The sequence below is a fragment of the Pyrgilauda ruficollis genome, unplaced genomic scaffold (genome assembly GCF_017590135.1).
Source record: "Pyrgilauda ruficollis isolate IOZ18807 unplaced genomic scaffold, ASM1759013v1 scaffold64, whole genome shotgun sequence".
Lineage (NCBI taxonomy): Eukaryota > Metazoa > Chordata > Aves > Passeriformes > Passeridae > Pyrgilauda > Pyrgilauda ruficollis.
This window is the reverse complement of record NW_024528155.1, coordinates 973951-987282: the sequence shown is the minus strand read 5'-3', so window position 1 is coordinate 987282 and position 13332 is coordinate 973951. Positions and strand designations below refer to the sequence as shown.

At 35.7% G+C, this 13332-nt stretch overlaps 1 protein-coding gene across 1 annotated transcript in view; it reads right to left on the bottom strand.

Moving 5' to 3' along the window:
• Nucleotides 1-13332, bottom strand: part of SRFBP1 (serum response factor binding protein 1) — a 66934-nt gene that overhangs the window by 38303 nt on the left and 15299 nt on the right. The window contains exons 2-3 of the mRNA XM_041484173.1: nt 6047-6135; nt 5023-5095 (exon numbers count right to left, since the gene is read on the bottom strand). Coding sequence (XP_041340107.1) covers nt 5023-5095; nt 6047-6135 — 162 coding nt within the window. The remainder of the gene's footprint in view (nt 1-5022; nt 5096-6046; nt 6136-13332) is intronic.

The window sequence follows — 13332 nt, the reverse complement described above, 5'->3', positions numbered from 1 at the left end:
GGAACTTTTAACTGCTCTCATTTTTCACAATGTTTACTTCTGATTGTTGTGCCTGAAACACTTTTAATTGTATTTGCCAGTAAAGATTTTTTTAATTCTTCAGTATAGAGAATAAAATATTTAAATGCCATTCTAACAATACTACACTATATACTATTTGCAAATTCAAATAACAAAAGGTTTTTCAACACAGCCCAGCACCAACACTTAATAGATTTTCAATATATATACAGAACCGTTCATGCATGACTATGTAGAGCATATTAAAAAAATACACGGACACTCTATTAAACCTAAAAAGTAAAAGTATCTTATACCATCTCACTCCTAGGAAACAGTGTGTTTAAAGTGATATTATGTCAGCACTGTCTGCTCAGAATTTACTTGAGGACAGGAAAACAGCATCCCTGAGAGTTAGTAATATAACTGTTAGTAACAGCAAACATTTTATCCTTCCTATTGTATCAGACTGTAGCTAGTACAAACACAAACTAGAAAGAGAAGTTAAAGAGAGAGAAAGTTTAAATCCAGAAAAGATCTACAAAGAGAAGTTAAAATCTTGTAACTGAAAGTTCAAATTTGTTTCATTCAGAGAAGTCCTGCTGAGTTGCAGGCTCAAAAAATTTATGAGTTTCCAGGCAGCTGAACTGAGAAATAGTCCTAAGAAAGCAGAGAATTCTCTCTGATTAGGATTGCAAACCATTAGATTTTTTTTTTATGAGAAAGAAAAACTTAAGCCATTGCATTAAAAACTTCAGTAAATAGACAACGGTGTCAAGGCTGCAGAATTTCAGTCTTTCTTCCCTAAGACTGAACCCAATTCCCTATAAAACAGAATCCAACAATAGTGCCTTCTGAAGGCATAAAGTCCTTCCCAAGACTTTACTACCAGCAGTCCTCAGGTGGCTTTTTTTTTTCTGGACATATGATAAGGAGAAGGGAGGTCTCGGTCTGTTCTTGATGATGGAAGAAAAAGGACTGATGTTTAGAAAGAGGCATCTTTATGCACTGGTTTAACACAATGGCTTTTAGTGGGGATGGGGGAAGCCACAGAAGCAGCTTCTGAGACAAGCTCCATGAAGTTTCTACTATGCCCAGAAGAGCCAATCCCTGAAGGCTCTAATGACAGACATGCTGTTGACCCAATTAGAGAAGTTGGTAACGCCTCTGCAATGATATATTTAAGAAGGAAAAACATGCGCTCATTCCTTCCTCTTCTTCCCAGGGGTGAGGAGGCACTGGGGCCATCCCGGTGCCGTGAGTGGCTGCTGGGATGATGAGCAGCACGCCATCTCAGCACAGCTCACAGTGAACGTTGCCTGCTTAGCTGCTTTTAGCCAGCCGTGCTGCAGGCAGAAGGGCAGAGGTGGCAGCAGCGGCTTCTCCTTTTTGGCACCCCACATGAAGAGAGGTGCGGAATGGTGCCAGCACCATGGCAGCCGGCACAGCCCATGCGCTGCCAGCGGGGCACACGTGGCCGACAGTGAGGGGCATCATGAGCAATTCCCCGGCACAGAGCCCAGACGAGATCAACCTTTCAGCGCTGCAAAACCCTATGAGAACTTTTCAATTGGCAGAACATGAGAACAAATGCATCTACAGGCAACAATTTTTTCCTGAGTCAGAGAAAAGGAGAAGGTGAGGACACATGAGGAGACCAGCATGGTGACACTATGCTTGCAGTGAAAGGAGGGAGGGAGAGGAGGTGCTCCAAACGTTGGATCTGAGATTCTTCTACAAGTGTGGTGAGGACTATAATACAACAAACTGTTTCCTGGTAATTCACAAAGTGCATGGGGGGATCCAGAGATCCATTCGCAGGCTGTGAGAAAAGGTGCTCACACTGGAGCAGGTGCATGCTGAAAAGCTGTAGTCTAGTAGGAAACCCAAACAGAGAGAGCAGACCCTTGCTTCCAGAGATAGAGGAACCTTGCTTCCAAACTAGAGCAGCTTATCCTTAAAAGACTTACATATACCTCATGAATGAATATGACCCATACCATGTAGCTAGGAAAAACTATTTTGCCTGGGAGAGGGACTCATGTTACAGCAGGTTGGGCGGGACCGCTACTTGTGAAAATTAGAACCATCCTGGAAAAGTTTGCAGAGAATTGTCTCCTGTAGGAGGGACCCCATGGCATAGCAGAAGAGACTCCGCTCCCTAAGAAAACTGAAGAAAGATTTTGAGTGAAAAACTGACCAGAACTCCCATGCCCTGTCTCCCTGTACTGTCAGTGGGAAAGGAGAGGCTGGAGGAAGATAAGTGTTCTCAAGGTTTAATTGTTATCCTCTTTTAATTCTGTTAACAAATTTTTCTTTACACCTTTTAAAGTTTCGAACCTGTTTTGCCCTTGGAATGTTTTCTCCTAATCCTTATCTCAACCCATGAGCCCTTGAGTCTTTCTTTCTGCCTCCTCTGCTAAGCTGTAGCAGAGGAATATGAGTGAATAATTTTTCTCGAGGGTGCCTGGTGCTTAACCAGTGTCAAACCACGACTTTGGCTACTGGGAAGAACTTGGAAAAAAACTGTGCTATTTTCTTCAACCTACAGAAAGCCTTCAGGCCTTCAACCAATAAAGAATTTCCAGAAGTTGTAAGTTACCAATTCAGTAAATCTTTTATCCTGAAAATACACATACTATCAGACTCTGGTGCAACATCCATTTTCTGGCTCCAAACCACTTTGGCTGCTGTAATTATTTTGTTGGATTTTTTGTCTTTTCCATTGAACTGCTCTTTGTAGTTTGCAGCTCCTCAAGATTAATCATTCACTAAGAGAGAAGAGGCATTTTTTCTTACATAAAACACATAATGAGAAATTAATGGACAACTTCTTGATGTTAACAGAACATGAAAAATTACTATATCCACCATGCAATCCATCAATTTTGAAAGGATTTTGAATTTCCTCTGGCATGTGTTTGAGATCCACATACTAAAACTGTTAAAATAAACTAGAATAACTCAAACCTTAGTTGCTCTAAACTGCAACTTTATAGATCACTCTGTTTCTATTGTCCAATCTTTCCTTAAAATTCTCCAATTCTGAATTAGTTATGTGAAGGTGTTTTTTATGAATCTTATGATCCATAACTTAAGACAAAAGGTTGCTGGGAGTGAGATTTCGCCAACATAAAATCTTCAAGTCACCTGAAAGAACATTACCAGTTGGTGTGAAAGCTGTCTTTTTTACTTCTTCCATGCTGAATGAGGAATATTTCAATGTCAACTCTAAAAATCTCTGTTACTACAGAAATCAACAGTGGTTGGAAAAATACATAAATAACTAGTGTCTTTTAGGAAGCGATTTATAAGAAACAGGAGTTTTTCTTTCATTTAAGAAACAATTGTACTGTAGAGCTAGTAAGTGTCAACTTGTGCATTTTTGAAGTCTAAAAATGTCCAAGTAAACAAACCTTTTTCCTATTAAATATTAATATAACAGTGCATTGTTTTTAACAATAAAGTCAACTTACAGCACTTAAAATTTCAAATAACCAAATGCATTTACTAGCTATCTACCCAAGAAGCAGGAGACTTCTTCCTTCTCAACTGCTTACTTTGAAGACTCCTCCCTTTCTACAAACTATTTCAGAGCAAAATTTGCCTTCAGCTTTCTAGACTACAAGTCTATCCTCCCCTGACAGCCACTCTTAAAGCTATCATTTACAAGCCCTGTACATGTTCATGCCAACTGAAGCAACACTTGAATGTACTGGGCCAATACAGTCCTGAGTGCAGGCTTTAAGTTGTCTGCATGAACCGATCCTGGCAGGAAAAGCACAATGTGGACAAAACAAAGATTCCTGGTAAATGCGTGCAGAACAAATCTTGCAGTGAAACCCTCTCAAGAACATTCACAAAAGCCCCACAAAAAAACCATGGGCTTCTGAGCTCAGTGGTCCAGCACACCTGATCACTTCACTTTTCTCTTAGAAACGGAGACACACATACTCAGCATTAAAAAACAATTTAAAAAATTAAAAAAAAAAAAAGGAGAGAGAAAAAAAAGAGCAAATACAAGACCAAATTTAAGACTGATGGCAAGTCAGTAATGCAGAGTGCCTCAATATTACTGTCATGGTGACTGAGCAGTGCTGCCCATTTCCTTTTCCTGGTCTATGAAGACTCTTAAGTATTAAGCTAAAAATCCCTCTGATTCTACTTCATCAATTTGGCACAAAGCACATGTAAATTGGTCAATGAAGCCTTTCCTGTTATTAGCCTTTCTTGAAGACTGATCTCCGCAAGGTTGAGAAAAGAAAGAGAAATGCTTTAAAAACAAACAAAAATATTGTGCGCTCCCAGAATAGCACACAATAGTAGCATAATGATATAATTTCTACAGTTATCAAATACACTTATCAAGGAAAAAATCAAAACAGCCATATTGTGAGAAAACATTTGTCACGACCTATACATGGCTTGTGTTCAAGTCCTATGACTGGAATTCATAAGTCATTATTTTATATAGTATCAACTAAGACTGAGAGATTAGCACAAATCTTTATGAAGTTACAAAATTTCTGAAGCATTTTCTTGATGTCATAACATATAAGATACAAACACTGTATCAATTAACAGCAAGGCTGAACACTAAAAAAAGATCTGACTCAAGTGTAACCAGTCCCTTCCAGCTACAATTTGAAATTATTACAGAACCAAATACAAATGGCATGATATTTAGAGCTTGCAGGACACACAATGAGGATACTGTACTGTCAGACACACAAAATGCCTTCCCATACTCCTGAGCGGCACAAGATTTTCAAATTCTGTGCTTTAACTGTTGCAGTAAAAACTTCAAACACCACACACTGCTAAGCAAATTCATGTTTAGTCTGGAATGCTTAAGACTCAAATTGTTTAACACCTTGACAAACGCGAATACTCACAATTTGTTAGCTGCGTTAATGTTCAAGCTTACTCTGAAAATACTTAACAGTTTCAGTAATGCAATCGCAAAAACAGACAATTTAAAATAGTTGTCTCTAATATTGAATTATCTAAACATGGCATTACCTTCATGGCATGGATTTCTTCTATTAATCTCTCAACTCGTTTTTGGTTCTTTAATTTCAAGTCTTCTGAACCCCTGCAAGTGAAGTCTATTGTTATTAAAGAAATCTCAGTTTAGTTATTTTATTTCCTCTCTGGCAATACTAAGTAGCAAAATAAAAAAAAAAATCAGGAGATGGTGCATAAACACAATCCCTTATTGGCAAATTAACATTTTAGCAAAGAGCTGAATATAGCCTAAAGCTTTTGCTGAACTAAACAGCAGAGGAAACACTGAGGATTTAGCAGAACAATGTGAAAACAAATGTTACTGTATCAGAAAATACAAAACCACAATTCATATCAAGAACAGGTGACACCAGTGTCTCAAACAGAGAATTCTATTTTAAGACCTGTAGTACCTAAATATGGAAGTTCATTGGATTTGCTTCTTATTTTGGACAACTTGCTAAAATTGTGAGAGTATCCTCAATTTACACTATGAACACAGTGTGAGATGTATCTCACACCATCTCTAAGACACGTGCTAAATTATTTCAGGCCAGTAATCTTTAAAAACATAATCTACAATATATTGTTTAAGCTGTTCATATAAGAATTAATTAATAGTAATTACTAAAAATCAAGTATGACCTGTATATCTATGCAAATGAAGTATTTTTTGATACATACTCCTGAAGATAACTACTGTGAGAAAACTCGGTGCAACTTAAATTCAACAGCAGAATAATCTAAAAGATGAAATCTGACACTTTCAAATGTGCTGTAAAAGGTTCTGTAACTGATTCAGATTACCTTCCAATACACTAAATCCAATTAAAAAAGTCATCCCAATTCTGCTTTATGAAACTCCTTTTAGTTAGTATTTTTAGTCTAAGATTATGTTAAAATAAGACAAATATGTGTTTTAGTGCCTTAAGTTTTAAATTTAGTACATTTTTCTCCCATTCTTCTGTTTTTGTGAAAACAATTAAAATAGTGCCTTATTTATAAACCACAAAAAAACCCACTATTATTTAAAACTGACTTTTTCGATTTTAATTTCCCGATGTGTCTGGTTAGTCTGCGAATAATGAGGACTCTGGCCTTCTTCACATCTTTTCTCATCTTCACAACCTGTGAGAAATATGGAAGACATTATAAACTGTTTTCCTTGATTATGTTCCACATACAATACATTCATTACATTGACTTAAATTTTAGAAATTAGTTCAACAAAGAGAAATATTTTGAAAATAGAGTGCATTTCCCTGCTAACCAAATTTCATTTCAAATGAATTCAGATTTCCATTAAAATCAAACTGCTTCCATAAACATCAGAGGAAGAATAACCAACAGTCTAAAAATGTGTCTGAGGTCTAAATAGAAGACAAGACATTCCTAACTAGCCATACTTTAATATTATTCTTAGAGCTAGACTGAGCTAGGGATTTGAAATGTCTCACCTTTTGCCTTTACTTAGCTTATTTTGTCCCAGAGAAACACCAGCAGTACATTAAGTCCATTGGTGCATAATACATAAAAGAATTTTAATTATTAAACATCTTCAAGTGTAAAGGAAAGACTCTCAAAAATTAACATTATTTATTATGGAACAGAATTGAGATATTAAATTCTTTTTATATATTTGAATTCATTTTTGTTGAAAACAAAAATCCAAATGATTTCTAACTTGCTACAGTCTGTCTCAACCTGCCATCCTACCTGGTACTCTGTTCCCAAATTTAAAGCAGGCAGTTTTAAAGAAAATTTGGCAATGATATCTTGGTCTTAATTCTCACACCAATAACAAAGAAAGAATTATTATTATTATTATTATAATTATTATCAGACAGATTGGTATGATTTCTTTGTTCATCCTATCTTTTGCAATTAAATTCCATAATGGAAAACCTTAAGCCCAGGTGCTGTCTAATGATGAATGTTTCAGATACAGGGAGTCAATAGCGATCCTTTATTTTTACAACTCAACTTCCCCCTTATTTATACATACAGATCTTACTATGTCTATTAAAATTTTGTATTTAACAGTTAAACTTAGAATAACATGAAATACTAAAAAAAAAAAAAAAAAAAATTAAAAAAAAAAATCAGTCTTCCTGACAAAAGCTAAATTTACCTTAAATTTATCCATAGGGATAAGTTTCAAAATTAAGTTGGCACCTCTTTTTCAATAAAGTTCTTTACATTGGATTTCTATTTTAATTTCTCAGTGATAACATCAAAGTGACAGATTGATGACAACTCCACCACCTAGTCAGGTCAAGAATATTAGTAATATAAACCTGTATCAGGCTTGAAAAAAAAAAAAAAAAGAAGAAGAAAAATCTGCAAAGCTCACAGGGCAGTACTTCACACCTGTGATGGGGAGTCTGGCTAGTACATATACACCCTGCCATAGACCATAAAGATTACACTTTTACATAAAGTGTATGAAAAGACAAAAGGAAAGCAGAACACATACTTTGCCTAACTGATTAGGTTTGTAGCTTAGATTACTGATTCAATCAAGTTGTTAAGTCCTGAAGGTATTTACTGGTAGCTTAACTGAAAGCTGAATCAGAGCAAAAAAATTTCTAGAGAGGGGTATGTGTTGATTGTCAGCCTTGCCTCTGCCAGGCAAGCCAAGGAACATGGGAAGCAGTGCTTCTCTGAGAAGCAACGGAGGGGAATTGTTTGGGGGGCAGCGTTAGTCACTTGCACCATGAGAAATAAAAAGGTAAAGGAGGTTTTGGGATAAAAGTAACTGACCTAAATGTGGTATCCTGTTCCAAAAATTGTTACAGCAAAGGTCAGTACTTACCTTAGTTACCCTAGTAAAAGTAACTGTGCACACAGATCTACCTACAAAAGCATTTCTACTTCAGTTAACAGCAGAAACCCCATGCCAAAAAGCACCAAGTGCCAAGTTTCTGCTACACAACAGCACTGCTCGAGACTTCAACACGTTAAGGAAGAAACCCCTAACATCACCATTTGCCATCAAGGCATGCAAATATTTCTTTTTTATAAGACATTGAATAAGATTATCATAGGTCCCTATAGTATATCTTCTTCTAAAAAGAAGAAAGAAAAAAAAGACAGCTTCTGTCTGAACAGCTCTTCAATACTATACATACTGGTACACTGAATGGAATGTTTGGAATGTCAGAGGAAAACTGGGTATGCTTTCTTAGAACTCTGGGGAGGGGAGGTTGTTTTGAGTTTGCGATTTTTTATTCTCTATTTTTTTTTAACAACCACTAAAAACTAAAAAATCCAAAAAACCTAAAAATCCACAAGCTAGAAACATACTGGAATTTAAATAACTCATACTTTACATATTACTTACTGTGTATGCAAAGATGAAGTACATTTAACTTTCTCTCAAAAATGTTTTGTCAGGTATTTTTTAATAGAAATATTAATGCACACACAGCATGCTTCCAGGACCTACAAGAGCCAAACTTCAGCCTCCTCTGCTGCCAGCCAGTGGAGGCTGTATAGACATGACAGCAGGAATGAGGGAAGGTATTCGCTCCTTGGCAGACTAGGAGTATCAATTTATGTAATCCAGTCACTTCTTTCACACGGGACAGTATGCATCAACTCTGTTCTTGGAAGTACTCATAACGTTCTCAAGAAAGCAGTCAGCTCTTTGGGAAAGAAATCAAAAAAGTTTAGCTTCAGATTTACAGTGTGCCTGAAACAATGGGGCTTAGACCACCAGGGTAGGCCCTGGTCTCTTGTATTACAAAGTGAGAGAGGCAACTTTGCCATCAGTAGAAAAAAAACCCAAACCAAACAAAAAAACCCCATCAAGAATAGTAATGACTTTCAAAAAATAACAAATATTTATTAATATTATAAGGTATTTTTTATAAATAGTTCAAGAAAAGATAGCAAGAAAAGGAGAACTCTTTGCACTGAAACATAAAAAGGCCGCAGTGTAAGTCAGGATCAGACTTTATGCTTTAAGACTAGGCAATAAGGATTTTTAATTTACTCAGCAGTGACATTAAGCACTAAAGAATAATTATAAACAAGCAAAACACAAACCAAACAATGTCTTCTATCAACAGGATCTAGGATTCCTGGAAATTAAGGAAGTCTGCAATTGTATGTGGAAATAACCACTTCAAGGATTTCTTTGAACAAAGAACAAGAGATGTTTTCCTTTGCTGAAGACAGTTCATTTTGTTGGGAAATACTATTTATGAGACAATTAAACTATACATCCTCATTAATGCTACCAAATGTTTGTGTTCACACATTATTAATAATAATAGATAATATCAAAGTAAGAGTAGATATAGACTACATATTATTAAATACAAAAGAAATCATAAAAGAAATGAACTCACTTTTTAAAACAAGCCTAGGTAGTAACATATAGAATGCACATAAGCATATTTCAGAAGCTATGGTTATGAACAAAAATCATCCATTTAGCCCTATGTCCTTTCATAAAACAATGTATTTATACTACTATTGAAGTAAACAAAGATAAAGTTCAAAAAATTCCATGACTGATGGTACTCCACAAAGAGAGGCATCCATCAAGCCAACAGCTTTCCACCTGCAGTAAGCACTGCCACAAAGCATTGACATGTACCAACCAGCAGCATGCAAACCATTTCAAGCCATAGGCAGATGGTAGCTGCTGCTGCCCTTTCCAGAAAGGGCAAACAAAGAGCACAGCAAGGGATCAGCAGATGACAAGCCAGACAAGAACCAGAAACTCTCCTGCAATTCACCTTTTCCAAGGAGTGCACATTACTGAGGGAGATTGTAACAGGAATTGCTGCTCAGTACTCATCTGGCAACAAAAACAGCCCCAACTTTAATGGGTACCACTCACACAGTACAAAGGCACCAGAGGTTACATATCAAACCAAGAGGGTGATTTCTAGCAAATAATAAAGAACAAGTGTGTGTTTAAAGACATCACAAGAACCGTATTTAACCCAGAATGCACAGCTGAGAAAGGGAGAAACTAATAGCTTCAACTACTTTGCTTTCTATTTCAGGTTTTATACCTGGCTCCAAAGGGTTAATAGCCATTCCCAGAGATTTGTCTTTTTGTGTGGAAGTTCAATCAGACCTTCCGCAGCATGTCCAAGCCCTTCTCGTGCCCAGAAAGAAACTGACACAGGATTACTTAATTGTATCTTTGATCTCTTAGTCTTCTCTAGGGTTTTTCCATGAAGTAGTTCCATTTTGACACTGGTATTTCACTTGTAGTTACAAATTAATTTTGACTAACAGAAGTCTTGGAAGGGTTGAATCAGTTCCTAAATCAGCGTTAGAATGTGTTAGGAAAGGGCTTCTGATCACAGACATTATCCCTTTTAAATTAATGGGATGCTGTTATTGTACATAATACAAGACAAAACACATGTACAGTAGAAGAGGAAGTTATTTTAAGAGCCTCCCACATAAAGAAGCTGTTCCAAAAAAACTTGTTTGAAAATTTTCAAGTCTCTTTAAGAGAAATATAAGGCATTTTTAGACAAAACATCAAGAAGGCTAGTTTAGGTCTGAATTACTACAAAACAGTCCTCATATTAGGGATGGTAAGAAAAACACCAAGGAATATGGATAAAATTACAGTGTAGGTACAATTATACATTCAAATTCACATGACTAGTCAAATATATTTGCCTTCACATTTTTAAGACAACAGCAGCAAAGTTCTCAAACAAGCATTACATTAGAATAAAATGTTATACTTGGCCACTTCTGAAACTTGTTTTGAGGTCTGTACAAGCAACATGATTCCAAACTAAGCTAGTGTTCAGCCAATTAGAAAAACAAAAAAGGAAAGTGTGACTAAAGATTTGTAGATGTATCAAGAAAGGTACGTGTCTACTCTGAACTATGGTATCAACTGTACTTGACAAAAAAAAATATCCCAAAACCAAACCATTATTTAAAAGAAAAAAATCCAATGGATTGAGAAAAGCATTAATGTGTTTCTACCTGTGACTTGTTTGGATGTATTTCATTCCACCAACACTGAAATACTAGAACAACTGTGAAGGAAAAGCTTTTTTTTAATATTACCACACACAAAAGCTAGTATCATATATGAAAATATCTGAAGGACCTTGAATATCTTAAATTCTTTTTAACTAAATTTAATAGAAGTTAACTTATACAGTCAGCTCCAGCTATCCAAAATGCATGAAAGCCAATAAACTAATGGACATGTCCATTTCTTCAGAGCAGTCTGAAGCACATACAACTGTTCTTCTTGGGCTTCAGTCCACGAGGTACTGAATATTTTGGTCCTGACCCAATAATGCACTTAAATTACTAAATCCTTAAACAACCAGCACTAGACAGACCACATTTTCTTCATCCACTTCTGCTTTATGCCAGCACACAGTCTAGTCCTAGTTCTGGTACAAGCAAGCAGAAAAGACAAATCATTCTATTCTCTTCAAGGAAGGACACTGTATGTAACCTCATCTAGTAAAAAAAAAAAAAAACAACCTTATTTTAAGAGTTTATAACATTGTAAAATATCCATAATGTTGAACAAACACACACTCATTAAACAGAGGCCTCCAGCCTCTCCCTCAGCATGCTATGGTGTCTATGAAAGCTGTCTTTAACAAGACAGTTTTGCAGACACAACTGCAAAAATATTTCTTTTACAATTTGAAGACAATGTTCCTAAAGCAGTGTCCTGTAATTTTACACAGACACATTCAAATTCAATATAAGGTAAAATATAAGGTCTTTTATGTCCTTTCTATCACCTGATGCCTAGAAAAAAAGATGGTAGTTCTGAGCTTGTGTTTCCATTTCAGTTTCTTCCTGTACTCTCCAGGCTTACAGGACTTATTTGACATGAGGGTAACATGTGAGAGTGGGATAACAAGGAGAAAACATCAAGAACCAAGGCTATTAATTCTGTCCCAGGAAGAGTCAATTTTAAATATAGCCTATCATATGGCAATTGCTAAACTACCATTTACCAGTGTCTAGTGAATGAATGACTAAAAAAAAAAAAAAAAAAAAAAAAAAAAAAAAAAAAAAAAAAAAAGAAGAAATTGCAGATACAGTATATACTTGAGCCCTCAAACATTCCCTTCATGCCAAGAGAACCCTAGGAGGTTGAAATGAGCCTGATCTACTAGAATCAAAATGGCTAGATCTACTAGAATCAAAATGGTTCAAATCAAAAGGAAAAAATTATTTGGATATGCCTGTAGATACACAATAGCTTTTAGATTTTACTGCAGTAAGAGATTTACTTTTGAACTTCCTCAAGTTTAAACAGTACTGCTAAGGTAGAAAGGCAAGAAGTCACTAAAAATACACTAAAATCACTTGTGTTTTGTACAGTGGCCTTGTCTACAAATTTTTACAAATTGCTTAAATTCACATTAACAAGTGTGAAAACAAGAAATCCAGCTTAAAAAAACCCAAATCAAACAATAAAAAGAAAGTAAAATGTTTAAGATGAATATTTAAGGTCTCTCCAATACCTGCAAAAAAAACATGGAACTCAGTAATGTTTCAGTTCTCACTGGTCTTCTGTCCCTTCCTTATTTCAGGGCACATGAAAAGCACTGGTTTCACTTTATAGTTACTTGGCAGTCTTCTAACAAAGAAATTACCATAGCAACAGAGTATTCCCAATGTTAATTTTTGGTGTTATTTGGCAACACAGAGTTTTAAAATTCAAAACACCTGCAGCTGGATCACAAATTAGCCAGAACTAACAATAGTACATAATCTTTTGAGGGAATAATCTAAGTGAAAAAATGTTTCTGGAACTTCATTACAAATATTTCTCTCTATTATCTGGAATGCCAGCTTGAAAGATCTAATGATTTTTAGATTCTTGCGAAAAGCTAGCAATTGCCAAGTTTTCTTTTTTCCTATTTTTTACAAAAAGAACCCTTGTATTACACTATATATTTTATACATGTCAAAATATGTGGAACTAGGCATAAAGACTTAATACAGCTTCATACATTTCATTATAAAATGCATTTAAGTAGAGTGGCAAAAGAACCAAGAAACAACACAAAGACATCTGTGTGGAGTATCAGTATTCAGTTCCAGAACAGCTTTATACAAATATATACTGCAAAAAAGAATATATAAAAAAAACCAAAACAAGGCGAATTTTCAGCCAGATCAGTTTCCTGAACTGTTTTCCCTTATGGTCACATGAATGTTAGCTACTTGCAGCACAAAAGAGCAAAGTAAGAATACACAGAAGACAGAGATATGGACAACAACAAATCAGACTACAATAAATGAACTATCTCTTCATTTAATATAAAGATCAAATCCCACCAAAGAAAGTGCTAA